General features: G+C 38.7%; 2 protein-coding genes across 14 annotated transcripts in view; one reads left to right on the top strand and one right to left on the bottom strand.

Moving 5' to 3' along the window:
* Window positions 1-250: 250 nt before the first annotated feature.
* FRRS1 (ferric chelate reductase 1) lies at window positions 251-24,848 on the bottom strand. Of its 9 annotated transcripts, none has more exons than XM_090146279.1 (18): window positions 24,712-24,848; window positions 19,111-19,215; window positions 15,925-16,074; window positions 12,453-12,648; window positions 12,098-12,234; window positions 11,179-11,273; window positions 10,417-10,567; window positions 9,371-9,550; window positions 8,336-8,434; window positions 6,855-7,002; window positions 6,181-6,297; window positions 5,465-5,580; window positions 5,100-5,186; window positions 4,213-4,310; window positions 4,015-4,073; window positions 3,232-3,375; window positions 2,721-2,782; window positions 251-2,614 (listed from the first exon to the last, which is right to left on the bottom strand). In XM_090146279.1, the coding sequence occupies exons 4-18, from the start codon at window positions 12,646-12,648 to the stop codon at window positions 2,522-2,524; spliced, it is 1,782 nt and encodes a 593-aa protein (XP_090002405.1). In that variant the 5' UTR covers window positions 15,925-16,074; window positions 19,111-19,215; window positions 24,712-24,848; the 3' UTR covers window positions 251-2,521. The 9 variants fall into 9 exon arrangements, 8 of the variants coding, with proteins under 8 accessions (XP_090002405.1, XP_090002409.1, XP_090002410.1 ...); XM_090146283.1 differs by lacking the exon at window positions 24,712-24,848 and adding an exon at window positions 19,338-19,416; XR_016469204.1 differs by lacking the exons at window positions 15,925-16,074; window positions 19,111-19,215; window positions 24,712-24,848 and adding an exon at window positions 15,804-15,827 and having other exon boundaries at window positions 251-949; window positions 2,311-2,614.
* AGL (amylo-alpha-1,6-glucosidase and 4-alpha-glucanotransferase) overlaps window positions 19,772-27,046 on the top strand; it is a 41,485-nt gene continuing 34,210 nt past the window's right edge. The window contains exons 1-2 of one of the 5 annotated variants that reach the window (XM_031614732.2): window positions 19,772-19,952; window positions 25,788-25,922. In XM_031614732.2, the coding sequence (XP_031470592.2) occupies window positions 25,841-25,922 (82 nt within the window). In that variant the 5' untranslated portion in view covers window positions 19,772-19,952; window positions 25,788-25,840. The other 4 variants (XM_090146277.1, XM_090146275.1, XM_090146276.1 and 1 more) reach the window with 4 other exon arrangements.

Below are 27,046 nucleotides of genomic sequence, written 5' to 3'. Positions count from 1 at the left end.
ATGTCTCTCAGCTTTAGCAGGACTCCATTATGAAGAAAAGCAACAGGAGTCTCCTTCTAAACAATATTAAGCCACCAGTGCCTCTAGAACCAAATTTCCTGCTACCTGTTTTTTCCATCAAACACTCGCACAGAGGGTTTGTTTTTTTTTTTTTTCCTCATTTTTACATTTTTATTTTTGTTTTCAAAGATTGTAACAGGAATTTTGGGAGAGTCATTTTAATACAATCACTTTGCTTCCTCTTACTAGTCATGCAGGTGGGCAGGAAGGTGGTTAAAAATTAACAAGACTTTGATTTGAAGATGCTGGAATGTGTCAGGAAAGGCCATACATTGCAAACTACAGATTATTACTAGTACTAAGAAAGAGCATTATTTAAGAGCAACCAGCAAGTCTGCAAACTCTGTAGCTCTCAGGAAAGAGCTATTCCACAGTAAATAAACATTTTAACATCCAATTTCTAACACTCAATTTCAAGAGTTTCTCCAAGAAACATTTGAATTGCTTTTCAAATTGCTAATTTGTGAAATAAGCATCTACAATGAAAACATTGATTGATTACTACTATGTCAAACTAGTCTAATTTTTATTTGATAGTGTTTCCACTGTATTAGAAGAGAAACAATTAAGATACTTACATTCATGTTTTAAAAACCCCCACTTACACATGAGAACAAAGGAACACAGCACAGCTGTTGTATTATAGAAGGAATCTGGCACTGACTTAATTTCAAAAGCTATTATCATGTCTGAGTAGAGATTTTCTTCTGTAAACTCAGTATATTGAAGAGCTCCCAAAATTTTAGTGCTGATAGATCTATGACTCCTAGGTATTTGAAATCAAAAATATCCAAAGAACAAAATGAAAACCTCACATAAAGAAAATGCTTGTTGCTCTTCAGCCTGACTTGTGCCATATTTCTTCTTAGCCTCCTCTTGTCTTCTCCAGCTGGGGGGGAAAGGAGATTCACTCAGCTTAAACTCACTTGTAATCTACTGAGCTGCTAACAAAAGGGATTAATTCCAGCTCTATAAAGGCTCTTATAACTAAGTTACTTGAGCAAGCAAGATCTCTGTCCACAAACTTGATACATTCTGAATGACTTATCTTTGCAACAGGCTGCATTGTGAGTTTCAAGGAAAAAACAGCTGAACTAGACAGCTTTAGTTACTGGAAAGAACCACTACCTGACTCATGGAAGTGTCTTAGGCATGATCATCAGGTAGCAGAGAGAACTTGCTATGATGCTTTACATCTAGAACAGTAAATACTGGGACCTATCATATTTGTCAACACCTTTATTCTTAGCTAGGTTAACAACCCTTTGGTAGAGGTATACTTTGAAATTTTACAACCAATTAAAAAAAAAAGCAAAACATTGTACTGCATACTATAATTAGTATAATAAGGGTTAATTTATGAGATTTCAGTTAAAAAGTGACTCTCAATATCTAAGCAAGCCAGAAACCGAAGAAGTTGAGAATAGTCTCCCTCCATTCCCCATACCATATTATTAAGATAAATTAGTTACTGACTAAAAAAGCATCTATGAAAGTAAGAAAATGTCAGACATAGCAGTTCAAAGAATGCTCATTTACACTAAAAGGAGATGCATTTTCCTCAAGTCAATTCAACTCCTAATCACTATTTCAGCAGTGCATTCAATAGAGCAAATGTAACTGCAATATAACTGAGCAAATACTTTCACTTAACTTTAAGAATGAAGTTGCGTGAGCCCCATCTTATTCGTACAGAACAGCAATTCAGAAGCAACAAGTGACCAGAGACAGCAGAACAAGTACATGCACACGGATAGGGGTTTTTCCTGTTTGAGTTTTGGATAAGCAGAACTAGGTTTTAATGTACATTTGCAAACATGCTTTCCTTGTTATAGCTTGGAAGCACTGAGAGAACAAAACAGTATTTTGAGTGATGAAAATGATGATCTTACTAAAGAACTGAAGTTCCCAAGCCTCTGTATATGTGCACTGCTCTTAGAGCAGAGAATAATTTTTGCATTAAACTGCAAAGATAAACAGTGTTTAGCTCAAGCATTTGTGACAGTTTTTTTCAGTAAGTTTTTTTTCTTTATGTGGGACAAAATTGTCACAAGCAGGAGATTGTCAAACCATGTCATTAGAACACAGAATTGGGATCACACTTTACAGTTTTCCCAGTAATATTCCCAAAAGGTTTAGGAAACTGTGACTATCAAAACAGTGATTTCAGTGCACCTTCTCGCTCTTCTTAGCCTTTAAACTCTAACCACATAAATTATTATACTTATAAAAAAACACTTCTTTCCTTACTCAGGCAAAGATTCCCATTAAAAATAACACCTGAAGACAGCTTTTGCAGGATTCCAGCATTCTATTGATTTGAATTGTTCTCCTTTTTACACATGCTATTGCTCTTCAACCACATCTTCAAGGATGTGTTGACGGGAAACATAATAGGAAGTATTCCTTGCGTGTTTTTCAGCTGCATGGCACTTCAATGCAAAGTTCTCAATTTCTTATTTCATACTTGTTTGATTGCTGCCAGGAAGGCAATGAGGAATATTATATTTCCACAGACATAAATGGTTAACACAATCTGTTTAAACAGGTTACCCTGCAAGAGAACAAAAGAAAACAAGAAAAAAAAAACCACAGAAGTATTAGTCTATTTGTTTTTAAAAACATCATCTCAGGGTAGGTATGTAAAAATGGTTACTTACTTCTGCTTCTGCAGATGTGAGTGACTGCAATATCTGTACTCTGTCATCCTCTATCAGTTCAACTGTTATGTGAAAGAAAAAAAATACAGTTGTCTGCTCTTAAGAGGAAGGGATTTTTTTTGTATTCATATAGCAGAAGTTTTGATCCTATGACTAAGTAAATCATTCCTGTACAGCACCAAATTTGAAAAGCACTTGGAAGTCATTTGAAATTTCACAAACTTTACAGCAGAAACAAATTCTGAGTTGACATACAAAGAGTAGGTTTTGGTCATTAAGATGACAAAAGAAAATTGTCTTTCAATAGAATGAATCAAGATAGTGAGATCTGAGCTGAACAAAACATCTATGAGTTAAAAGTTGAAAACTTTTTTTACTGCTATATGAATTTGTGCACCATTATTTCCTAGTTATTCCCTTCAGCTTGTAAGTTAGAAACTAAAAAACACCTCTTGAAACTCAGCTCACTCAGCTCTTTTGCAAGCAAAAATAAGCTTAATTGGACTTGTACCTTTACGTATGAGACAGTAGCTGTGTATCTCCAGAAGAACATCAGTACCAACATGCCAAGCTACAAAACCAATCATTGTATAGGTGTCCCATGGGTCTGGTAGGTCAAGTGCAGGCAGATCCATTCCCAAGAACATAGTAACCACTAGTCAGTAAAAATGAGATGAAGAGATGCTGAGTGCTGTGTCAGGGCAATTAAAGCAAATTTCTTAACACACCTTTGTCAACAGATTTCCCACAAAATACCTATGGTTTCTTGGGGAGTGAGGTTAAAGGAGTCCGTGAAACTAAAAAGCTTTTGCTATATGGAATGGGTATGGAAACAGAAGGAGGAAGGCCAGGAGACCAAAATAGTTTTTATCCTGCACAGTGCTCTTCACTGCCATAAAAGCATGAGCATTTCTGACTATGAGGACGACCACAGTCACTGAAACTTTTGTGCTTAAGTTGACTGTGGAACCTTGTCTCCACAAAGAGAACAAAAACCAGTTTGTAGTCCTATAAGTTAATTTAAACAAGACTGCAACATTGAGCTATGGTACTGTAAGAACAAATTTGTCCAAGTCACTTTGGTATTATGAGTTTGGATGTTTTTTGTTGGCTTTTTTCCCCTCAGTTTCAAAATTAGAATAGTTTGCCTCACACCAGAAAACATCACTTGAGCTAAAAACTCAACATCTGGATGTCCAGAAAGATGCTCTAGATGAATAATAATCTAGATAATTAACAGCATGAGTTCCTTCATATCACATAAAAGATAGTTACAACTATTACTCCTACTCACCAGCTAGTATTCTAGCAGTTGTACCAATACTCCAATGAAACCAGTTAAACAATTGCCTCCTATAAAATAAAAAAAAGCATTTTATTATGTTTAGGAAAAAAATAATTGAAAAAAGATACTGAAAAGATTTATCTAAAGCAGGTAACAATAAGACATTTTATTTCTGTGATTAAAATTTAATGAGTTAGTTGTGAGTACCTTGGTGCATGAGGAGATGGTCTGAAACCTGCCATAAGAGGTTGAAAGATTGTCAGAGCCATCACAGTACAGCCAAGATATGGATGAAAACCTGCTTGCTAAACATAAAACATTTTTTGTTTAATATCTTATCCATATAAAGATATAGAAAAAAATATCAGAAATACGTTAATTTTACATAAGCTAGCAAAAGTAAATTATAGTAGTAGAACAGCAATGTGTTTAAACTGACAGTGGTGACAGAACACAGCTGAATGGAGGTGGTTCTCCAAAGGAGAAGGAGGCACGAATAAGTCTGCTCAGGGTTTGCCTCATCTTTCTTGTGCAAAGAAATTCTTCCACCTAAACAGAAGAGTAGTGTTACTGTGGCAGCAATGCTGTAAACTCTTCATCCTCACATATCATCAGGAAAGGCCTATTTCTTAACTCCTCCCAGTACTGGTTTCCCCCTTTCATTGTTTGCTCTAGTCTTACTCTGAAAGAATTTATTCATTTCCCCTAGCTATCAACTCATGCCTGCGGCATTTGTATCCCACCTTTAATAGAGATTCTCTCGGAGAACTTCCCTGTTTCTGGAATCACCTTGCACCAGATAACATACAGGTGACAGCAACAGATCCCTGCCTGAACCCCAGTGTAACCAAGGATTTCATTTAGGAGAAAGTGGAAGAAGGAAAATATGATGGAATTTTATTCACTTATAGCTGAAGGAGGAAACATTCCTCATCTATATTGCTAGAATCTGAAGTCAGCCTTCTTAACAGATTTACAGGAAATTTCTTTGACAATAGTTGTAACATATCAAATCAGCAACAGACCTACTTCTCTTTCATTTGGTTCTACTTTTACATTAGTAAGAATTAAAAAAAAAAAAACACTACACTTACTTTGCTCCAACCACCTCGGTATATAAAAGGCAATACAAAAGAAATGCTGGTAAGCGTAACGGTGGTCAACATAAGCATACGATGCACCTGGGAAAATGAAGTTCACATTTAGAATCTCCACAGCTTTTCTAGTATATATTAAAATACATCTAATGATCTGTAGGTAAGAATGTTCTCAGCTGCCTCTTTGGACTTTGCTTTTACTACTGTAGGAGGTAAATTTCTGATTTGTAGTTATTCTACAAGATTAAATAAAGAAAACAACATCCAATTTGACCTCTTATTTCTTAGATCTAGTCGGTTTTAATTTTGCCAACTATAGAGGCAGAACATACAGCTAGAGATATGGGAGAGCTTTTGCCCACCTGAAACCATAGCTCTTTTCCAAATAGGAACGAATGAGACCAGACAGGCTTGAAGAATCGTGCAACAACAACACCAATACTAACTGTACTTATCCAAGCAACAAACATCAGTGCACCTGAAAAACAGGAAAAAAAAAGAAACAGTTCATCATGACTAATTCAACTGTATATTAATACTGCTTCAGACTGGGTTTTAATGGTTTATTCTATCTGCATACAGTCAGAATATGCCATTGATAAGTTTTTAATCACCTAGTTCAGTCTAAAATTTTGTAGTATTTTATCTTGCTAGTGGGTAGAATCATACATATAAGGATGTTTACAACACTCTTGGCATGATGGAGCAACTTATACAAAGAGTGATAATTGACCTTTATTACAAGCTTTCAACAGAATGAGTTCTCTCATGAGCCTGGTTTACACTTCAGTACTGAGAAAATAATTCTCAGCAATTTCATTGGCTCCGGACTATCAGTTGAGAAAATTCTCATTTTAGATAGAAAACAGGGGGGGAGGGGGGAAGAGGGAAATCCTGTAGCAGTGTTCTTGAAATGGAAAACAATAACTTAACTCTGACTTCACAGTCTCAGATCTTGCTACCCAACAGTATGTATAATGCAAATGACAGAAAGACAAGAGGAAATACCTACTATACAACAGCTCTCTAGTCTCAGTAGATCTTGAGCTGGAAGTCAAAGCTAAGAAGTGCAGCTTACCATGAGCCTTGATAAGTCTCGGGGACCGGGAACCTCCAATATCCTGAGGAATGCCTGTGACATTGTACATTCCATTGGTGATCAGAGGCTGACGATGATGTTTATATATTGGACCACCTAACCAGTGATAAAATCGTTTAATTAAGGCATATGAGAGAGTTACAGCACTTGCAAAATAAATCTAATCCTTATTTATGAATTTAAGCCCTACTGTGACCATGAAGGGTAGTTATACAAAATGTCTAACATGAAATAAGGTAGGAACTCAGCTTGTGAATCAAAATTTGAAGATGACATCTAATCTCTGTATGTACTTACATACAAGAACCAATCATCCCTCCATAGAAAACAGACCTCTTCCCTACACACACGGGATGTAAAGAATAATTCCTGTTGATACTGTTCTCCATTTTAAAATGGATGCACCCAGGCCTCAAGAAGCTAGAAGTTGCTAGGATCAAGTGGGCATGCAACACAAGTATATAGTAAGCTTACTTTATTTTCCAGGAGCAAATCCGAGAGCCAATACAGGTGGCTGGACAAAGTGCCTCACTCAAACTTGGAAATCAAGTCCTTAGTTTGGATACTAATTATTACAGATAATGTATCTTACACTGGGGCAACTCATTTAGAGCTGATAAAAAAAAATAAAAGCAACCACACATCAAATTTACCTTCACTAGCTTCCCCATCTGCCAGAAAGATGTAGTAACTGGCATTCATGTTAAACCTCCCCTTATATGTAGGGAGGCTAATATTCCTTCTAAAAGAACACTGAAGAACACCATCCACAAGCCTCCATGACACATCTTCAAGAGCATTCTGTGAAACAGAAAACATTTGATAAGGAGTCTTTTCAGACAAACAATTCTTTTATTGCTTTGAAGGCCACTGATTGAGCTTGTTTCAAGTTGGCAACACAAACAGTATTCCTATGATATCTCAGGTAATGAGATAAAGCATTTCTTACACTAACAGAACCAAGAGCTAATTTTTTCACCTCTGCAGTTCTAGATGATCTTAATACAGTAACAGAGCATTGGATATAAAGCAGTTCAGTTGGAAGGTAAAAATCAAGTTCAACTGCCTAACCACTTCATTCAATTCAAGAGCATTATCTAAATGCTTTTTGAACACTGACATTCATCAGGTATCAATTACCTTAACAGTTACTCTCTTCTAGTGTTTGACAACCCTCACAGTAAGTTAACTTTTCCTAATATCTAGTTTAACTCTAGTGTCAGACCATTACAATTTGGGTCAACTGCTTTCAAGATAAGATATACATTAATAGCAAATAAATGACCAACCTTCTCCACAGAACTACGAAAACAGTCAAAGTAAAAGCCCAGTACAACCACAAAAAAGCATTAAGAGTAAGATCAGCAGTCATAGAACCAAACAGTGGCTTGAGTTGTAAGGGACCTTAAAATCATCTAGTTCCAAACCCCCTGCCATGGGCAGGGTTGCCACTCACTGGATCAGACTGCCTGGGTCCCATCCAACCTGGCCTTGAACACCCCAGGAATAGAGCATCTACAGCTTCTCTGGGCAACCTGTTCCAGCACCACACCGCTCTAACAAGGCTATATACGATAGAGGTCCTGACTCACTTTTCTGTTTTAAAGCCTCCTCGTTAAGCAAGTATTTCTAGCTAAAATGTCAAGACTTCCTTTTGGTTCACCTTCTGCTGTGCTAATACATCCAAAGAGATTTGGAGAGTAACTAGTTTAAAATTAGCCTTGCAAGAGAGATAAGTATCACTTGCACAAAGAAATGATGAGGCAATGATCTGGGGAAAGAAAAATCTCTTGTATAATAACTTAGAAGGTATGTCAGTGTAGCAACTTAAGGTTTGTATTTATTTCCACAAGTTCTTACAACTCAAATATGCTCTCCCTAGTAAAAGGGCACAGTTGTACCAGCCATGTGCACTGAGTTCAGAACTCTCACCATATTACTTATTTTTAAAATAAATTTAGGCTTCCAGAGGTGATGTTTACTAGGAGAAAAAGCCTAACCATTTTCACACTAAAGAATTCTACATTTAACTTACTATTTACGACTGCTTTTCAAAATAAAAGCACAGAGCAGTCAGACCATTCATCATTTCAAACCCATTTTTGTTGGAAAGTATAGATGCTTCTGTGTGTACCTTTGAATCCAGAACAGGAGGACTTCGTCCCTTCAGGTAAGCAGTGCTTACACTAACATGGTGGTCCTCATTAATACACAGATATGCATCATCATCACCCTAGAAAGTTTAAAAGGAAAAAGTATTTATAGATTAGTAAAAACTCCTACTGGCAACCTCCTAAAGCACGTTAATTTAATACATGCAACAAATTGGTAGTGTTGGTCAATGGTATAGCAGAAGACTCAAGACAAAGTTTACTAGCTTTTAAGCTTTTTCCCATTTTCCAAACATCTCAGTGTTACAGGGGAGCCACATTAAGCCAAACAGATGACACAGGCATATCATGACTTACCCTACCCATCCACCCCTAAGTGACAGCATTAGAAGTTCTTCTAGATATTTATAATTCTACTAAATTTACCAAAAAATATAGAGTCAGATATTGATGGTATTTTAAAAAGCTCTTTGGTTAAAGTGGTTTCTCATAGCTGTATAGATATAAAATATTTAAGAACAAAGTGCTATTTTACTAGGAACATGAAAATAAAGAGTATCTCCTTTGTACAACAGTTACTTTATGGATTTCATATTTGTCAGCAGCATTGTCCCTTCACTTCAACTGCAATTATAAGTCTCTGAACACATTCTAAAGATTGGATTGCGTCACTCATGTTAACGATACTGAAATTCAAGTGGTTTTCAGAAAACTTAACAACATAGCTTTGAACAAACAGTGGTTTGGTTTTTCTCTTCTAGGTAGCAAGGCAAGATTGATCTTGCCAAGAATTCCAATCAGCTACTGTACTATTGCTAAGGTTGGACTCTGTGAAGACAAATATCCACAGGGCAATTTACTGCAGAATGTCAGCCTTGAGCTAAGACTCCATATCACATATAAAAGGCCATTACCTCTCCTTCAGCACTATAAGGAAGAAATGTCTTTGTTTTCAATTTAGAAATATTTCAGTTTTCCATGTGCATGTTTTGCTAAGGTACCACTGAGTCTTTACTAGGATTACAAAAGAAACTAGAGAAGTAGAATAGGACACTCACCATCCATCGGTCATAGGACAGTGCAAATGCTAAATATCCTTCACTGGGACCACTCATTTCAATAAGTACTGATCTCCTCTCTTGATGGAAGGATAGGAAAAAGCAGGAAGAACTCTCAGGATCACAGTTTGAAGGGTTCCTAAGGCAGAACTTTGTATTTCCACAACCTGATGCATTAAACTAGAATATTAATCAAACAAATGTCATAAGCAATGAGGGTTGTTTTTTTTTTTGCTCTTCTTCCTCCCTTTTCAACCTACTCTAGAAGGTGGCACTTATTTCCACTACTTTGCATGCTATCTATGCCCATATACCAATTTCTTAATTTACTCCTACAGCTACCAAGGGGTAGAATTTATTGCCATTTTACATACTAAGATGTATTTTTAGTTAAACTGAATTCCCACTTCAAAGACTTCATTCAGTAATTTAAAAGTTTGGAAAAAAAATCTAGTTTAATTTTGAGAAGTCAAAATCAGCTGTAGAGTAGAAAACAAGGGAAGACCAGCTTTTTTTCCTTTTTAAAAGTAGAAATCCCACTAATAAGCAATAAGACAATACATGCAATAGATATCAGTATTACTCTGCATCAAGTACTGATGCTTTCTCAGTCCACTGAAACTTCAAGAAACAGAAGTCAATAATATTGATTAAATCAAAAGCTTCTGAACCCGCAGTTACTGAAGTTTGGTATCAAGATCAGGAAGTTTGGAATCAAGATCAGAACAAGTCCATTCTCACTTCTTTTCTCAGATATACAATTTATTTTTCTTTTTTTAAATCTGGCCTTCAAAAAGCTGAGAGAACATTTAGAACTTAGCCTATGTGCGATGTGAAACATTTAACCCACACAGATTCAAAGTAATTAACCTAATGCAAAAAGTGGACATCTAAAGCTCTTAGTATCCAGTATCCAGTACATAAATTACTCATCTTTCCCCTTCTGTTAATCTAGGGGCAAAATATCTTAGACTATATCAATGGGACTTAAACTCCATTCATCACAAGCATAAGAAATTGCATTTCTTTGGTTTATAATTACTTACAGGCTTTGTTAAGTAGGAAACTGAATGTGAAGTTGATACAGCCTCTGATGCCGTGTACAAGGGTGTTGTTGAGAATGGTGCATTAGGCTGAGAAACAACAGGACCAGGAATCTTCACCCAGAAAATCTTGTATTTCTTCACAACTGTGGCTCTTAAGAAAACCCACACCCACACTTGATCAGTACTATATACATCAACAGCTGAATGTTATTTAAAAAGTCTGCTGTTTCTATAGCGTACTTCCATCTTTACGTAGGCCTTTATCATTTCTTGTGCTTTAAGTAGGAAAATACCTAAAATACCGATGGAAAAATAATTTTAAAGCACCCTACTGTGTGTTCCTTACATTCATACTTCCTGCACAGACAGCAGTCTTAGAAGACATATTTATAACTTCACTTATATCCATTAGTTCCAGAAAAAAGCTGACAGTATAATGGAAGATTATTTTGTTACGTACAGAGAAAAAGATTCACACTGTGTATTAAAGCACCATATATGCACAATAATTCATCAGTTAACTAGAAATACCAAATTGCAGAACTCCATTCTACTCTCATCTCAAAAATAAAATGAGTGTCTCACAGATTTCCCTGAAGAACAAACACCTGCATTAATGTAGACTACTGCGTATATGTGTTGACTTTTCAGGCCATTAGTGCAGGGACCCTTCCCAGTTGCTGGCTAGTATTTGCTACAGACAATGCTACATGTTTATCTTCTGCATTTTAATATGCCAGAACTAAGATTAGGACTACTTACAGAAATCGCACACGTTTTGGTGCATCTCCAGGAGCAATCCAATAAACTTTTACAACTTTCTTTTTTGCTTTACTTGTGTGACTGACAGCTGAATTCTGAAAACAAATATATTAAGAGTTACACAGAATATGCACTAAAGAGCTTTAATTTAAACCCTGAATAAATATTACACCATTACCCTGCAAATACACAGTCACAGCAAAAACTTTAAGTTACTCATGATCAACAATACCATTGGCCTTAAAGTACTAATGAATAATTGGATTCCGCATGTATCAAGTGGAAGACAAAGAAAAATGCATCCAGGTAAACTAAGAACTTTGCTCAGACCAGCTCAAATAAGTTCATAAATTTCAAACTGGTTACTGAAACAATGATCGGAGTCAATCCTTTGCATGAGGCTAAACCAATTCATCTAAAACAGATACTCGAGACTGTGATCTAACCTTTTAATAAGAAAGCTCCACTAACGTTATCCTTAGTGTTGTTCTGTCAGTTAATGGTCTGTTATAGCCTTTGTTATCCACAATAATAGGCCTAAGCTTTCCTCACTGTAAGACACTCATTTTGTCCTTGATAACTCTCCTCTTCAAAGCAAGTAGAACACGTACTCATCTTTTTAAGAACAAGCACAATGGTATGAATGCAGAACATTACACTCATTGAATTCAAGTTGTATTATGACTGCTACACCTTACTACAGTAGTATTACATGACCTAGAGAATTTAAATAGCTCATAAGAATAGTCAGGCAAAATTGCAGTGAACCATGCCTATATGATAGAAGTTACAGCAATTTTCTGAGAGATTTACTGACCTCAAAGATAAGAGTAGAAAGATTTGTTCTGCTCTGTTACATATGTAAACTAGTACAAATACTACAGTGCCCAACATCCCATTTTAAGATAGTAGACTGTACCATGGTATGGCCACATGTTAGAAGCTGAGAACGTCTCCGGTCAACTAATACAAAAGAACCAACTGCAGGGCTATTCAAGTCTTCTGCATCCCGAGCTTGTATGAAAAATCCTTCGAAATCTGGACCAGATAGCTGAACTGAAGTATAAAAACAAAAAAGTTGCAATATCCTGCAGAGGAAAAATGAAGTGCTTCCACAATGACCAGCTCATTTTACAAGCACTGAGTACTGCTGAAGGAATCAACTGAACAAGACTCAATTTCTTACATAATTCTGATGTAGTTACTCATGCAAAGACATGCTATAGCACAAAGAAACAATTAATTCAGCTTTTAAATTACAATTGGCATCATACCTTCTACACTGTCCCCAGGTTTAAATTCAGTCTTATTAACTGTAATGACATGCTCAGGTGACAGTTTTGGAGAGCTACCATGACAGGGCACCATGCTAGTGCAGGCTTCTCTTATTTTCCCATTTGGATATCCATCCACAGATACATGGAAGCAAATAAACATCAAAACAGCAAAAGCAAGGCCAGGCAGCTCCATCTGAATGAAGAATGAGAGTTATAAGCAATTAAATACAATAAACATTTGCATTGCAGGTTGCAAGTCACCTTATAAGTCAGTTCAATACTAACTTTTAGAAACTTGTTTAAAAACAAAAGCGTGTGAGAGAAAACACCAATCCCTTATTGTAATTCTAATAACTACCATAATATTGCAAGAACATTCACAGATATTGAGTTTTAGGCCATTTTTATGTTCAAGAGTATTAATAACAAATAGATGGACTATTCTTCTTAGCAAATTCAGAAATCACTAAAAAAAAATTCCTCTACTTACAGCTATACCATTCTCATTAAAAAAAGAAAAAGAAAAAATCCAAGTCCTTTAAACAAATCTATAGTATAGAGAGATGTTAATGTTTTCATTTATGTATAAAGGTCCACATTTTTTAGGAAATACCAAGCTAACATCACTCCCACTCATTTATTAATCATAGCTCCAAACTATGTATCATCACAGGTTGCTATTTTTTTCCACAACTCGTGTCTATTGCTTCACGTATGACAAAGAACTCTCAGGTGACAAGTTCTTCTTTCTTCAGAAGACTAAAGTTACCAGATGTCTGAAAGATTTTATACAAGCAGAAGGGTGTGAATTTGATATGAGGAGATAGACAAAGAAATATATTTTTATCACAGAAAAGCAGAAGACTATCTTAGAAATTCTTTTGAATGCTGGACCTCCAAACGATATGATTTCTTGATATGATTTCTTTAAGGAACTGAGGAACATGAAAAACCATGTGAAGTCATGTGACTGAATAGCCTATGACAGTTACAAGAACCCCTTAATCCCAGCATTTATTATGTGATGATTTGCTCTGACACAATACTGTTTTCAGGAAAGCTGTAGTAACTGTTTCGTTACTCAGCAGCATGAAGGCCTTACAGTCAGCACCCAGTATTTGCAGAAAAATTTGGTCAACCAGAATTTTTATGTTCAATGGGTTAGGAGAACTAAGACCCCATTCTTTCAATCTTTAGACCAAAAAAGAGTTGGTTATCAGCTCCAGCAGAACATGTATCAGGCAAATACATGCTTTATGGTGTCTGCTTTATGGAGGAGTCATGTCCATTTTACACTAAGTGATAAGAAACATCAGGTAAAGAAGTTCCCTGACAGCACATGTGGTTGTGAAGATAAGAAGGGCACAGAGCTGTTTCAAGCTGAGCTCTGATATCTAAAGTCAAAAAAAAAAAAAAAAAAAAAAAGATGTCATTAGTCCTACACAACGTAAGAATAATCAATATTAATTTTCCTAGACTCCTTATACATTCAGTGCTAAACATCTGCAATATCCAAGGCAAAGCTGCATTTCTGTTTCAATTTAAGAGCCCCTTGGCAACTTTATATCAGCAAAGACAAGAAAATTTAGGGGTAGGGATAGAACAGTTACATTTCAGGAACCAGAGAACCAGAGGAAAAAAATCACTCAACTCCTTAAATACTCATCTAGGGTACTGATAATGTCTACTTAAGTTGATGTTTTCTTTTAATTTCAATACCTATACAAATGAAATAATCTGCATTGATGGAGATTTGTATGTTAAGACAGTCTTTGGGAGGCTAAAAACCAAGCCTCATAATAATTGTGGTATTAAATTAACTTACACATCTAAGAGAAATCTTCAAAAAAAAGCTGCTGCCAGAGGAGATAAAGCTGAATTTTAACGAGACAAGAGAAAGAGCAGGTTCACATTCTAGCTGAAGTAGCAAAGGATGTGGTAAGGATTTGAAACAAATAATATTCTTTGGCAGATATCCTCAACTCAAAAGCTTGCAGAAAAAGAAGTACTGTACAGGGAAGCAATTTTTTTTATTATTTTTGTTTTATTTTTGAAAGAGGATTAACTATGGTAATCTCTCTGTATTTTCAAGGAATGGAGAGAGTTTTGTTTGTTTGTTTTTTAAAGAATAGCACCTTCCAGATTAAAATTTACCCTTGAACTTGTTACTCAGTTGCTTTGAAAAGTCCTTTTTTCCCTTTTAACCTGGAAGTATATTCCAGCACTTCACCTACAGAGTAAAACATGCTGAATGAAGACAGGAAACACTATCATAACATCAGTCACTCTGTAGCTAATTATTCAGTTCGTATCGTTATGAAAAGTCTCAAAAAACATCCATGCAGCTTCAGCTAGTAACTGGACTGCTAGGGGTTATCCAACAGGCTTTGTATAAAACACAGGAAGGAGTTCAATGGTCTTTTAGATGGACACATTAAACCCACCCAGTTTTAAAGACAAAAAAGCAGCATTTTCACTCAGCCACCAAGAAGGAAAGGATGAGAGAGAAGTCACAGTTACTCACCTTCAGCTGGCTAATCTGGCAGCCTGATTTAGATATTTATCATGTGGCTTCAGAACTGACCACAAAACAACTAAAGAATTAAAAATTAGGGATGTTTCTTGGGGCAGTTATCTATAAATACACAGCACTTGTATGGCCGTGTTTCTGTGTTATCATATCTCTGAAGAAAACACAGGGAACCACAGGGTCCATGCTAAATTTGCACACTTTAAGCTTACTTCTTGTATTGAAAAGACTCCTAGTCTCTGCAGGCACAGAAAGCTTAGAAAGCCCTGGCAACTCAAAGAGCACAGTGAGCACAATGCCCACAAACAGAGGATCTCTTTGCACAAATTGTCTTTCAATTATTTAACAAAACTTCATTAGCTGCATAGTATGAAGCCTAACGCTAGTTGTAGAGAGGGAGGAGAGAGGTGAGACAAAGACATTACCAACCAGAAGTAATAAAAGCCATCATGGTCAAGATTTGTCTCCTGAGGACCATAAGAGAAGAGGGCAAGCAGGAAAGGAAAAAGCTGTCTAAAGCAGAATAAGCTGTAAGAACCAAAGATGTTTGCCCACATGATACTTTGCCACATTTCCTTTGAAGCATATTCTTAAAAAACAAACAAACACACACAACACACACACAGAAGCAGAGAACCAAACTGTTCAAGAATCATTTTTCCCTCTGAGAAAAGGAGCTTGGGTTAATTTCTCCTGCTCACTTAAACATTGTTGTATCAGAACAGCTGCATAAGCAAAGGCAGAAAATAGATAGGATTCACATTCACAATAATTCCTTGCTTCTCAAAATGAAAAAGGGAACATACACCTAGACTCACATGACAACAAAACATACGTGCTCATCTTCATGCCCTTCCTACTGAAGACATTCAAGGAGAAATTTAAGACTTCTAACTTCTTTCTAAACAAACTTTTATAAATTCAAATGCAAGTACTTACCTTACAGCCAATCCTTCTGCAACAGTGATGAAGTCAAAAAAAATTGCCTTTGGCTTTCTACTTGTAGTAAGTGAACATATAATGCATTTAACTTCTACTTGATTTGCATCTCAGTGTTAATCTTTATCATTGTTGGGATCAGAGGAAGTTCTGCAACAAGAAACAGTACCCAGATGCTACAAAGGAAACATTTATGAGAGATAAGGCACATATCTCATGGTTGTCCCCCCAGCTAAGCCCACAATCTCCTAGACTTCAGCTGAATTGCATGAAGTTATAACGAAGCACTATCCCCATAGCTTCTTTTGGTTTGAACTTCCACAGAGCAGTTTCATATTAAGTCATTACTGCAGTTATCTTTCGGTGCAGTTACAGGGATAACAAAAATAAAAAAAAATAGCCAACAAAATTTTCATACCTTACTCCTCAAAGCATAACAAATATAAAGCATGACTTTATAGCTTATTAGATTATATTGAAAAGATACTTTCTTTTAGAAGAGGGATAGGCATTCTCAAAAAGGGAACATGATAAGGTTTTGCCTGTTTTTCCCTTTCTTCCCCCATACCTTTACCAAGAGTGGACAAGAGCAAAAGATTTCACCCTAATTATTTTATTAATCTTCTGTTGAACAGCTGCTCTGTGAATAAACCATAAAGACCTCAACCTTGCAAACTTGTACCTATGCAAAAAGCCCTCTTAACTAAGCCGCAGGCTGATGTAGGATTGGCCCTGTTTCAGTTACCCCGACAATTTCAAGCACAGCATCAACTGTAACAGCCCTCATTCAGCTACGTCCCCTGCATATTAACAACAGAACAAAGATAGTAATGGTTATAGAAGACTAAGAAGCAAACTGGACACCAGAAGAACTTGAGTGCTGTGCTTTCAGGTGCATTAAGCCCGAGCCTACTTTTATTGCTCTTATTTAGCACTTAAACCTCATTAAGGAAAATACACCCAGAAGCTCTTTACAGAGATTCAGAAACGCCTGTGTTGAATGCAGCAGTTCAGAGGCGTTTCAAAAAGTTCGCCGGATTTCAATCTGCTTCATAATTGCTCTAGCCATTCTAGTAAGCGCAAGTAGCTTTCAGAAGGTTCGCTGTACCTATGCTTCGAGCACGTCCAGCGCAGCAGCTCCGCAGCCCGCTCCCTCCAGCGCGTCCCCGCACGGCCGGCTGCCGCGGCCACCCCTCACCTGCCGGCTCCGCCCTCCGCCGCAGGCGCTCCTCTGGTGCGGGGAGGGGCGGGAGCGGCCCGAGGGGAGGCACCGCCTGCAGCTCAGGCCTCAGCTCACGTCGCTGCTCCGGCGTGGGTCTGTAGGATGCGGCTTCCCGGCTACGGGATTTCTCTCCTGCCTCCGAGAACCGGGGGCGGTGAGGGGTGCACTGATTTTGCAACTAGTCTTGCCCCACAGGTTTTAGTCAGACCTCGTCCTTGTAAAAGCACTGCCGTGCCGAGTTTATTTGCAGTGCTGTTTGCACGCTCGTACAGACATGCTTGCACAGCCGGGATTTTCTTATCGAGGAAGTAACTACGTATTGTTTGTAACTGGATCTTTGTTGGCAAAGCTGACAATACACAGTCTGCTCTGAAATTTATTTCTCTTCATATTACTCAGTTTTTAATTGTTCACACACAACAGCAGAACAAGAGAAGTAGTCATTTATTTCCTAGAAACACAGCATTACTGCACACAACCCACCCTACAAAGCACGAGTAGAGCCACCACAGTTCCTACCGGCTGAGCTTACAGCATGACCTCTGTTGGCAGAACTGATCCTCCGCTTTTAATTTGCGCACAAAATAATGGTTTGTTTGTTGAGCAACCATTTGATCCAAAAGCATGTATTAAGCATTTTCCAGAAGATTCTCACTGAGAAGTCAGACACCTCAACAAACACACCTCTAGACACATCTTCTTTCTGGCTTTTTGCAGAAAGGAGAAGTTTGCCCTTACCTGCTTTCTGCAGAAAAGGAATTTCACCTTCCCACAGAATAGAAACATTGTGTTTGTGTCAACAAATACTTCATGGGAGACTCAGGTGATTCAGGCACCTATTAGGAGGTCTGAGCACTCCCAGTGGTGTCAAACTCCATTGATTTAGTCATTTCTTCTTTATAAGTCACATCTTCTGAATACAGCAGAATTCCAAAATCTGAGTTCACAGCTTACACAATCTACAATATGAATTAATATCCAAACAGTTTTGAAGATTTTATGTTAAGGTCTTGACCCATTGACAGAATGAGGTCTATGCCTCTAAACAGTTAGAAATATAAAAGTATACAGAAGTAATACTGCATGTTAATTTGTTCTTAACCGTCAGCATCCAAGTAGTATCAAGGAAGCAAATTCAAGCATGTAAACTATAGAAGTATGTATCTTTGTAAAATGTACTGCAGTTATAGCTGTATTAACATATTTTAACAGTACCATATTTATTGCAAAGCAGAGATTTCTACCTTAACCACATTATCAGTTAGAGACAGAGGGCTGGAGGTCAGCTTTTATCCCTACTACAAATTTGAAGAGAAATAAAGTTGTGTAATCTGCTACTGAACTACTCCAGAGGAAGATTATGTCAAATGGATAACAAATTCCTTTTGTTATGAAAAATAACATAACATCAAATATAAAAAGGAGCTGATGACTTTTTTTGCATAGATTCTAACATGGCTACAAGAAAGTAAGAGAAAGCATATAATTGCAAAAGTAATTAAGCAAAGATAACTGCACAATAAGTACATAAAGGCAAATCTCTATTGTTTAAGAACTAAGAAAACAAGCAAAGCATATAATTTTGAAAATTAAGTATTATACATTCCAGTGCATATACTGATACCTGTGGAGCTTTTTTTGGAGTTTTTTTTAATTATAAAGTAACATGGAAAACAATAAGCCATTGCAGCTAGCTTTGAACAGACCCCATGCTATTATGTAGTTCCCTGTAATCAGTTTTCCTCTTAGCTACTAATCTAACCGTGCAGCAAAACCGTGGCATTCTAGAAAGTCATCCCATACTCAGGTTCTATAGGCATTGGCACTAGGTAAACAGTTCCTTTGTGTTACTGGTGAAATTATCACTACAGGACATACCTGAATTTAAATCAAGTGATTTTCAAACTTTTCAGCTTTATTACCTTGGTTAAGTCCATATTAGGGAAATATGGAAAAAACATTACCTTAGAATGAGGTCTTTTTCCTATAATGCAGTTTTCATATGGTGTTTTTTTTTTTTCCTCCACAAAGAAAAGGGAAACTTGAGTCATGGAAATGATTCTGACCATCTAAAAGACAACAAATGAAGATAAAGGTCATAGAGGAGAACAAAATATTTTTCTCTGTGCTTAATTCCTTTTATTGAACTTCAGCAAATTTTGAAACTCAGCAGTTTTATCAACTGACTTACCCTTTAACCAATAAAGTGATAAATGCATTCCTTTGACCTCCAGAAAAACTCCTTCCATACACATTTCCCTTTGGGCTCAATTTTTATCTGCTAATCATATCTTTTGTTTATTACTTGTTTTTTAAATCTTTTGCATCACATACAAGAAAAAAACAGCCCTAGAAAACATATTTATACATAGTATACATACTTAACATATACTATATATATATATATATATATATATATATATATATATAAAATACCACCCTGAGATTGAAGGAAAACAGTATTTATGGGTTACAAACAAATACATGAACCAGCCACCTGGTGGCAGCATCCACAAAGGAACATAACAACTCCTACACCACAAAAAATTAATTTTCTGTCCCTGTTGTGATTCATCAACAGCTTAAATACCCTGTAGCAGAAATGCTAAGTCATGACTTGAAACAGAGATTGAGCACCTGGTGGAAGGCAGGGCCAAACCAGGGGAGCTCAGGTGTATGCAATGCCCTTGAGTGATCAGAAGGCGTGGAGACTGGATCCACCCTTCCCAGACCTCATTTAAGGGCCAGCAGGGGGGTAGTAAGAGTGTTTTGCTGGAGATTCCTCTGTTCTAGTGGACTTTTGAAGGTAAGCAACTTTTTTTCTTTTGCTTGTGTGTCTGTGGCTGCTGCATTTGGGTTTATTCTCCCTTACTGTAGTGTAGGACTTTACCATCCCACTGTTACTGCTGTTTTCTATTGTATTGTTACATACATGTGGAATATCTTTCTATCACAATGAGCATCTACTTTGATGTAAAAAGAGTTTAAACAATATTTGTTTGCTCATCTGAAATAATAGAATTGATTTTAGTTGCTGACAGCAATTTGAGCTATGTCTGTCCAGGAATTATGATACAGTAACAACTTGCCACTTTTCCTAGATTTTCCTAGAGTTCCTGCCTAACTCAGTACACAGCATAATTAAGTCAGTTGATGAAGTACTGCAATAAAATCACTTTACCTACTCTAAGGGATGTAGGCCATCAGTTTGTCTGAAGCGCACATCTAAAGCTTCTTCAAAAAAGTACTGACTAGTTAGCTTCTTTGAGGTTCTATATTCTTCCTCCTTCTATGAGGTATTTATTCTTATTATTAATTTCATTATCTGCAAGATGTGCTGAGATGCTACTGTTCTACTTCTCAGGGAGCAACTAGCTTGCTGGAAGAAGCACTGAGAAACAAGTGGCTCAGTTCATGGCACTTAACACCTGATGACACAATCTGTTATGTGAAACTACAAAATGAATTGAAATCTAGTATAATGCTCTTCTGCACACTGACTCTTCTTTTTTCTTTTGCCTTTCTTTTTCTGTGACTGAGAATTAATTTTCTGTTTCTTCCTATCTAATTTTAGAGGGCTTTTCCCAAGCACTGAATGGGTTTTTCTACCTTATCCTGAGTAATTCTTAGTCTGTCTCCTTTGAGACTTTGTTTATGCTTCGTTTAGAACTGAGATATATATATATTTTTTTTGCGTGTGGATGCTCTAAGTTAAAGCACATTTACTTTTTCCCTGGGGATTTCAGTGAGCAATGCTGTTTGCTAGATGCAGTGGTATGCTTGTTGGTACCTGCATAGCACCCCTTGTGCAGCAATAGCTGAGTATGCTTGCAGGGACTTTAGCTGTTACTTTAGCCAGCTTCACACAAATGTTTGCACAGGTTTTAAAGGGCCTATGAACTGCTCCATGTTAACAATCTGCAATATATCAATTGTGGTGGACTTCTAAGATCTGAATAAGATTTAAGAATAGTTACTTCAATGGACCAGGAAAACATCCGTGGTAGCCTTGTGGCAGTTTGATACGATAAGAAAGAGCACTGTAAAGAAAACAGAGTGCTCAAGAAGCACTTCAAATATCTATTTCTGAGGAGGAAATTTATATATAAAAAAAGAAGAGCAGTTCTACTCAACAAAGCGTTATTAGAATTACTTTGGAAATAGATAGTCTGGAGTCTTAGGTCTCGGTATATTTTATTAGAGTTAACTGAAACAACTTACAGTAAAACAAAAATGCTGGCAGTGATTCAGCAAGTTGGTATAATAAATTCTACTTGTTAAATAAAAAAATCTGGTCTGGCCCATGTGACTCATTTACATTTAACTAAGTTAAATGGTACAAGAATACCATTCAAATCCTTAGTTTAAAATCATGCGTGCCAAGTCATGACATTCTCAGAAGAACATAATACCAAATCAGTGTGACATTGTTAGTTAAATTGCAGTCAAATATATCTTAATCAAGTATGTGAATAGCTACATTAACAACAGTAAAATCTTTTTTGGGCTTCTTTAAAGACAATACATTAAATTTTACAAATGTATACTAAAATAATTATTGGTGATGTAGTTTTATACAGATATTTTGGCAGGAATTATGACTTGTTTGAAACCTAAGAGTGAGAGAATGACAGAGGTAGGAATAAAAACAAAACCATAAATGTGTTTTCTGAAGTACAAACATTTGTGATGACTCCAAATTCAGCTCTGACAGTTTGAACCATTACTTCCAGATGACTAGGTGGGGCAAAAGGTGTTTACTTGTTTGGTAAGAACAAATTATTGCCCTAGCCTCTCCATCTCATGATCTCTCATGAATGCTATTTTAATTGTGCCAACTATCTTTTTTTCCATATCAAACTATTGCAATCTGTTCTATCTAGAAGAGAGATTAAAAAATAACCTAGAGCTTCCTGTTGTTTGTTTCTTTGTGTATTCATCAATTTACAGATCAGATATTGAGGCATTGAGAAAAACAATACTACCACTTTAGATTTTATAAAATCAAATATTTCCTGTACATAGGCAACTTGAAGTTCAGTTAAGTTCTCTGTACTAATTTACTTTCACTATTGTTATAGGGAGCTACTGTTCTGTGAGTTTTCTTTTTCTATAGGAAAAAAAAAAAACCTTCCTGCAAGTTTTCTACTTTACTACACTTTCAAGTTAATCTTGAAGGTGGCCATGACTTAAAGGACTCAAGTGTGACCTGAAAGTGTATTGAGGCCACTCCTAGGAGAAGTATTCTGTAATACTGTGCTGTGGAACAGAATGTAGAAAGGAAGAGAGTACTAGGAGGGTGCGTATGGGAGGGGGGAACCTGAAAGAAGTGTATTAGTCCAGCATATTCACCAACAAGAAAGCTGAGCTCAAAATAATGTACTAGAGTAGAACTGCTGTAGTGAATTTATTTTGTAGAATCAAGATGTATTTATTAGTAGTATACTCAAATTGATACTGTACTCTAGGCTTTGTGATTATTTCTGCTACATGTAAGTAGCAGATGTAGTTTTGCAAGGTGTATGGGAACTGCTGAGTCATGGCCTGAACCTCTGATTGATCACCTGAGGCAAGCAATGAGTCAGCCATGGGAGCACAGGTGAAGGCAATTCACCTGTACTGCTGGAAAAGGTGGAGCCTGGCTCCACCTCTCCTAGAGCTGTTTAAGAGCTACCAGTGGGCAAGGATCTCTTCTGGAGATCCACTCTGGAGTTTCCTGAGTGAGCCCAGGATATGGGTAAGCATCTTATCTGTTCTCTTTGTGTTATTATAATCGGCTTTGCCTAACTTTCTTGTTATATTATAACATCTTAATATTCTTTGATTATACACAAGGCTTTATAGATCAGCCATAAAAATCTACTCTGGTCTAAAAGTTAATGTAAATCTGAAATTCTGAATATGCTTGAAAAAAAAAAAAGAAAATTTCCTTGAAATGACACTGATACGGTGTCCATTCTTACTTTGAAGCCATTATTTTTTCATACTGTAGTGTATCATATGTGTTTCATGAAGATGAAATGGCACTATGATATTCACTATTTAGATGCCTGTGTAATAAATGCTATGTGTAACTACTGTTGACTGTGTTCCGTGCGTTGTTAACAATGCCAGATTTTGCTGGTGTGATTCCCATAATTAGAAAGTATGCTTAATTTATCACTGCTGAATTTAAACAGGCCCAAAGTCTTTAAAGATATGCCAGCATATCAGGTGATGGGCATAGAGGTTTAGGGAAGTTGGCATATTCGTTTAGCAACCTTGTAGTAGTCTTTTTTCTTACTGATGGCCAGTGAAATGACACTGCTTTAATTACTATGCTATTTAATGATACTTGACCTTTTGTAGTGCATCAAGTCCTTCATTTAGATTCTTGATGCCTGTTCTAGCTACTGCCATAAATGTTGGCCAATGTAACACCTTCAGGATTTGGAATCAGAGGCTGTATGCTAGCTTTGTTTCCTTATTTTTTCTTGTGAGACTCAAAAATTCTTTAACATAAACCTGAATGCAGTTCAAAACATGACTGAATCCACAGTATGCATTGCCCAGATGACAGTGCAGACTTAGTTACTGAAGTGAGTTTCCCTACTCACAATGGAAATTCAAGTAGAGAAGACAGTCTTACTGGTAGTAGTGAAATTGCATTCAGGAATAGCCTTCTAGCTTTTCTTGTTTTTCAGAAACATGCACAAACTAGTTATATATGCAAAGGATGTGATTACATAGGTATTATTTGCTCTTTCTCTCTTGGGACTGTTCACATGTGGAGATCTCATGAGGTCTTGATTGATATCCTTCCCTGTTTGCAGTATGTGATAGGCCTCTAGTAAGCCTGGAGGCAGAGGCACTGGTGCAAGGCTCTGTGGTAGCACAACTGCAAAGCAATTTCTGGATACTGAGGACCATACAAAAGATATAGTCATATCTTTTAATTTTATGTCTGTTGAGTTTGCTTTTTTTTTTTCCTCCTCTTGTAAATTTACAGAACCATAGAAAGGCTTGGGCTGGAAGTAGCCCAAAAGATCATCTCGGGGCCCAGGTCCCATCCAACCTGGCCTTGGCTGTCTCCAGAGATGGGGCAGCCTTGGGCCAGTACCTCACTACACTCTGAATAACAAACTGCTCTCCTAACACCTAACCTAAACCTCTGTGCTTCCTTCCTTGTCTTATTGCTATCTGCTGGTATAAGAAAGTTGCACTCCCCTGTAAAAATCCCCTGTAAGCACTCAAAGGCTACATTGTGTCTTTTGCTAGGACTACTCCAATGCAGAGAACTGTGTGTGTGTGTGGAGCTGTGCTTCTGTTCCAGCAAGTCCATCCTGTTTGTGGAATGTGCCTGCTTAGCAAACTGAGTTAGGGGCAGTGAGGCAGGAGGGACGCACTGCAGCAAGGCGCAGTTATGAGGTGCATTGGGTGACTGGAAGCAAATGGTTAAGTCTAAATGGTCTTGCAGACTTCTAGTTCCTTAAGTATGCTATCTTTGGAAATAAACAGTATAGGGGCTGTAAATCGAGAAGCAATTTTTTTTTTAATGCAGTTCTAGACCATAAAAATAGACTGACCTTCCAAAAACGCGAGGCTGACCTTTCCAGCGGGGGCAGCTCACGGCGTCAGAGCCGAGGCAGCCGCTACGCCGCGGGGCCGCCTGCTGACAGCCGTTCGGGCGACGGCGTTCTTCGAAAACATCTCGCGTTCGAATAGCGAAAGCTGCCTGGGGTTGGCGGCCCTCGGCGCACGCCGCGTACCGCGCTTTGCACGCCGGCCGGCGCCGGGCTCCCCTGTAGCGGGGCGGGCTGTGAGGCGGCGGCGCTCGGGGAACAAACGCGGCAGCTTCGCCGGGCGTCCAGGCGGTCATTAACGCCCTTCGCACCGCGCAGACCTTTGTTTCAAGAGCCCGAGCTCCCCTGGAGGGCAGCTCCTCGTGCTCGCTGACTCGCACCGCACGGGAAAGGCACCGCCGGGAGCCCCGGCCGCTAAACTGAGCGCCGCCACCCCGCGCTCCTGAGGGCGCCTCGGAGACCCGAGCGGCGGCTCCGGCTCCATCCGCAGCGCGGGGCGGGCCCGGCCACAGCCCCGGGGCGGGAACATCGCTCTCGCGCGAGCCGTGCCGGCACCGCCCGCCTCGGAGCGGGGCCGGGCGGAACCGGTAAAGTTTATTTGAGAAAAGCAAGAAAAGGGCGGGGGAAAGGGGCTCTGCGGGCGTTTGTCGCCGCTGGCCGGCCCGGAGCTGCAGACTGCGAGCGGTTGGGTCGGGTCGGCCCGGCCCTGTCCGCCGCTGCCTTCACAGGGAGCCGCGCGCGCCGCTGCGGGCCGCTCGTGAGTACGGAGGGCGCCGGGGCGCGCGGGCAGGGCTGCGTGAGGGGCTCGGCGGGCGGCAGTGACAGGTGCCGGCCCCCCCGCGGGCGGCTGCGGCAGCTGCGGGGCCGGGACCGCTCTCGCGTGCCGCCGTTCGGGGGAGGGCGGGGTGCTCCCTTCCTCCTCCCTGCCCGCGCCCCGTCTCTCTCGCCCCGGGGCTGGGGAAGATGTAAGCGGGCCTGGCGGCGGGAGGCGTTCCCCAGCGGCCGGCCGCCTGCCTGCCGGGTGCTCGCTGACCGCGGCTGTGTGTGTCTGTGTGTGTCTGCGTCTGTTCTCCCGGCAGGGCTCGCCGCTTTTCGCCCGCGCTGAGCCCGCCGCGAGCGGCCGCCAGCAGCCATGCCGAGCCATAAGGAGACGCGGCTGCTGCACCTCAACGAGATGGAGAAGCTGGACAAGACCCTCTTCAGGCTGGAGCAAGGTGGGCCGGGTGACGCGATGTCGGCGGGGGCTGTCCGCTGCCCTCGGGCAGCGAGGAAGGCCGGGGCTGGTTTGTTGTAGGGCTCTGTTTGTGCTTCTCCCTCTTCTGATGTTTGTTATGCGGCCCCTGTGGGACAGAGGCTCTCCCTGTACAAACCGGGCTGTACTGACCCTGAAACGTCCTCGTAAGTCAAACTGTAATGTTAATCTGTGTCGTGTTATGCAACGCCTCGTCTTTAATACAATAATATTGAAATAGAGTAAAGATAGAAACCTTTTGTAATGCCTGAGGTGACGTTTTAGAATACAGGACCCTAAATCTTATCTTGCCTGTCAGATTTTCCTTGTCTGTATTGCATTGGTGTTCTGGCTGCATACTAACATGAACTTGATATTTCTCTTTGAAAGTGTTCTTAAGCGTATTCCCTAAGACAATCCCACCTAGAACCCGTTTATTATTATGCTGGTCAGCAAATTTGGGTTCTAAAGTCAAAGGCAGTCTATTTAGCAACCTTTTTCTAATGATGCAACTGTTACTGCTCATTAAACTGTTCTGCTTACTTTCACTTTATGTTGGAGCCTCGCATCAAAGTTCTTCAGTAAAGAGAATGGAGATTTGACTCTTGAGAATAAACTTCCTTCAAGTATATCAATTTTAAAACTTTCTGACAATGTAATCTAAAAAATATCATTAGGGAAGAAGTGCGGCGTTGGCCCCAACCCTTGTTATTATCTTCCTCCCAGTTGTGTAAGTTGGAGGGATTCAGAAATGCTCTCCTATCAAACATTCAGAACACCTCTGCTGGTGACAGTCTCTGAGAGGCCATGGCTAATTTTGAGCACAGCATTCTTCATATCAGTATAACTGTTACAGGAAATAAGATATTGATGCCATATATCCTTGTGCTCTAATTTTAGTCATCCCTGCAATAAAATGTCAGGACTGTACCAGAGAGAGTGCACTAAGCCTTCAGAAGGGAATTTTTTCATGGAAGATTTGTTTTTGTTGGCAATAAAATGAGCTTCATTTTACATGACAGACATTCAGATCCTAAAACCACTGTTTTATCTGAAGTTCTTGGTGTAGTAGTTGTTAATAAGAGAAAGTGTAAGCTTGGTGAGACT

Source organism: Phasianus colchicus, chromosome 9 (assembly GCF_987193195.1).
Source record: "Phasianus colchicus chromosome 9, bPhaCol1.hap1.1, whole genome shotgun sequence".
Classification (NCBI taxonomy): domain Eukaryota; kingdom Metazoa; phylum Chordata; class Aves; order Galliformes; family Phasianidae; genus Phasianus; species Phasianus colchicus.
This window is presented reverse-complemented; position numbering and strand designations above follow the sequence as displayed.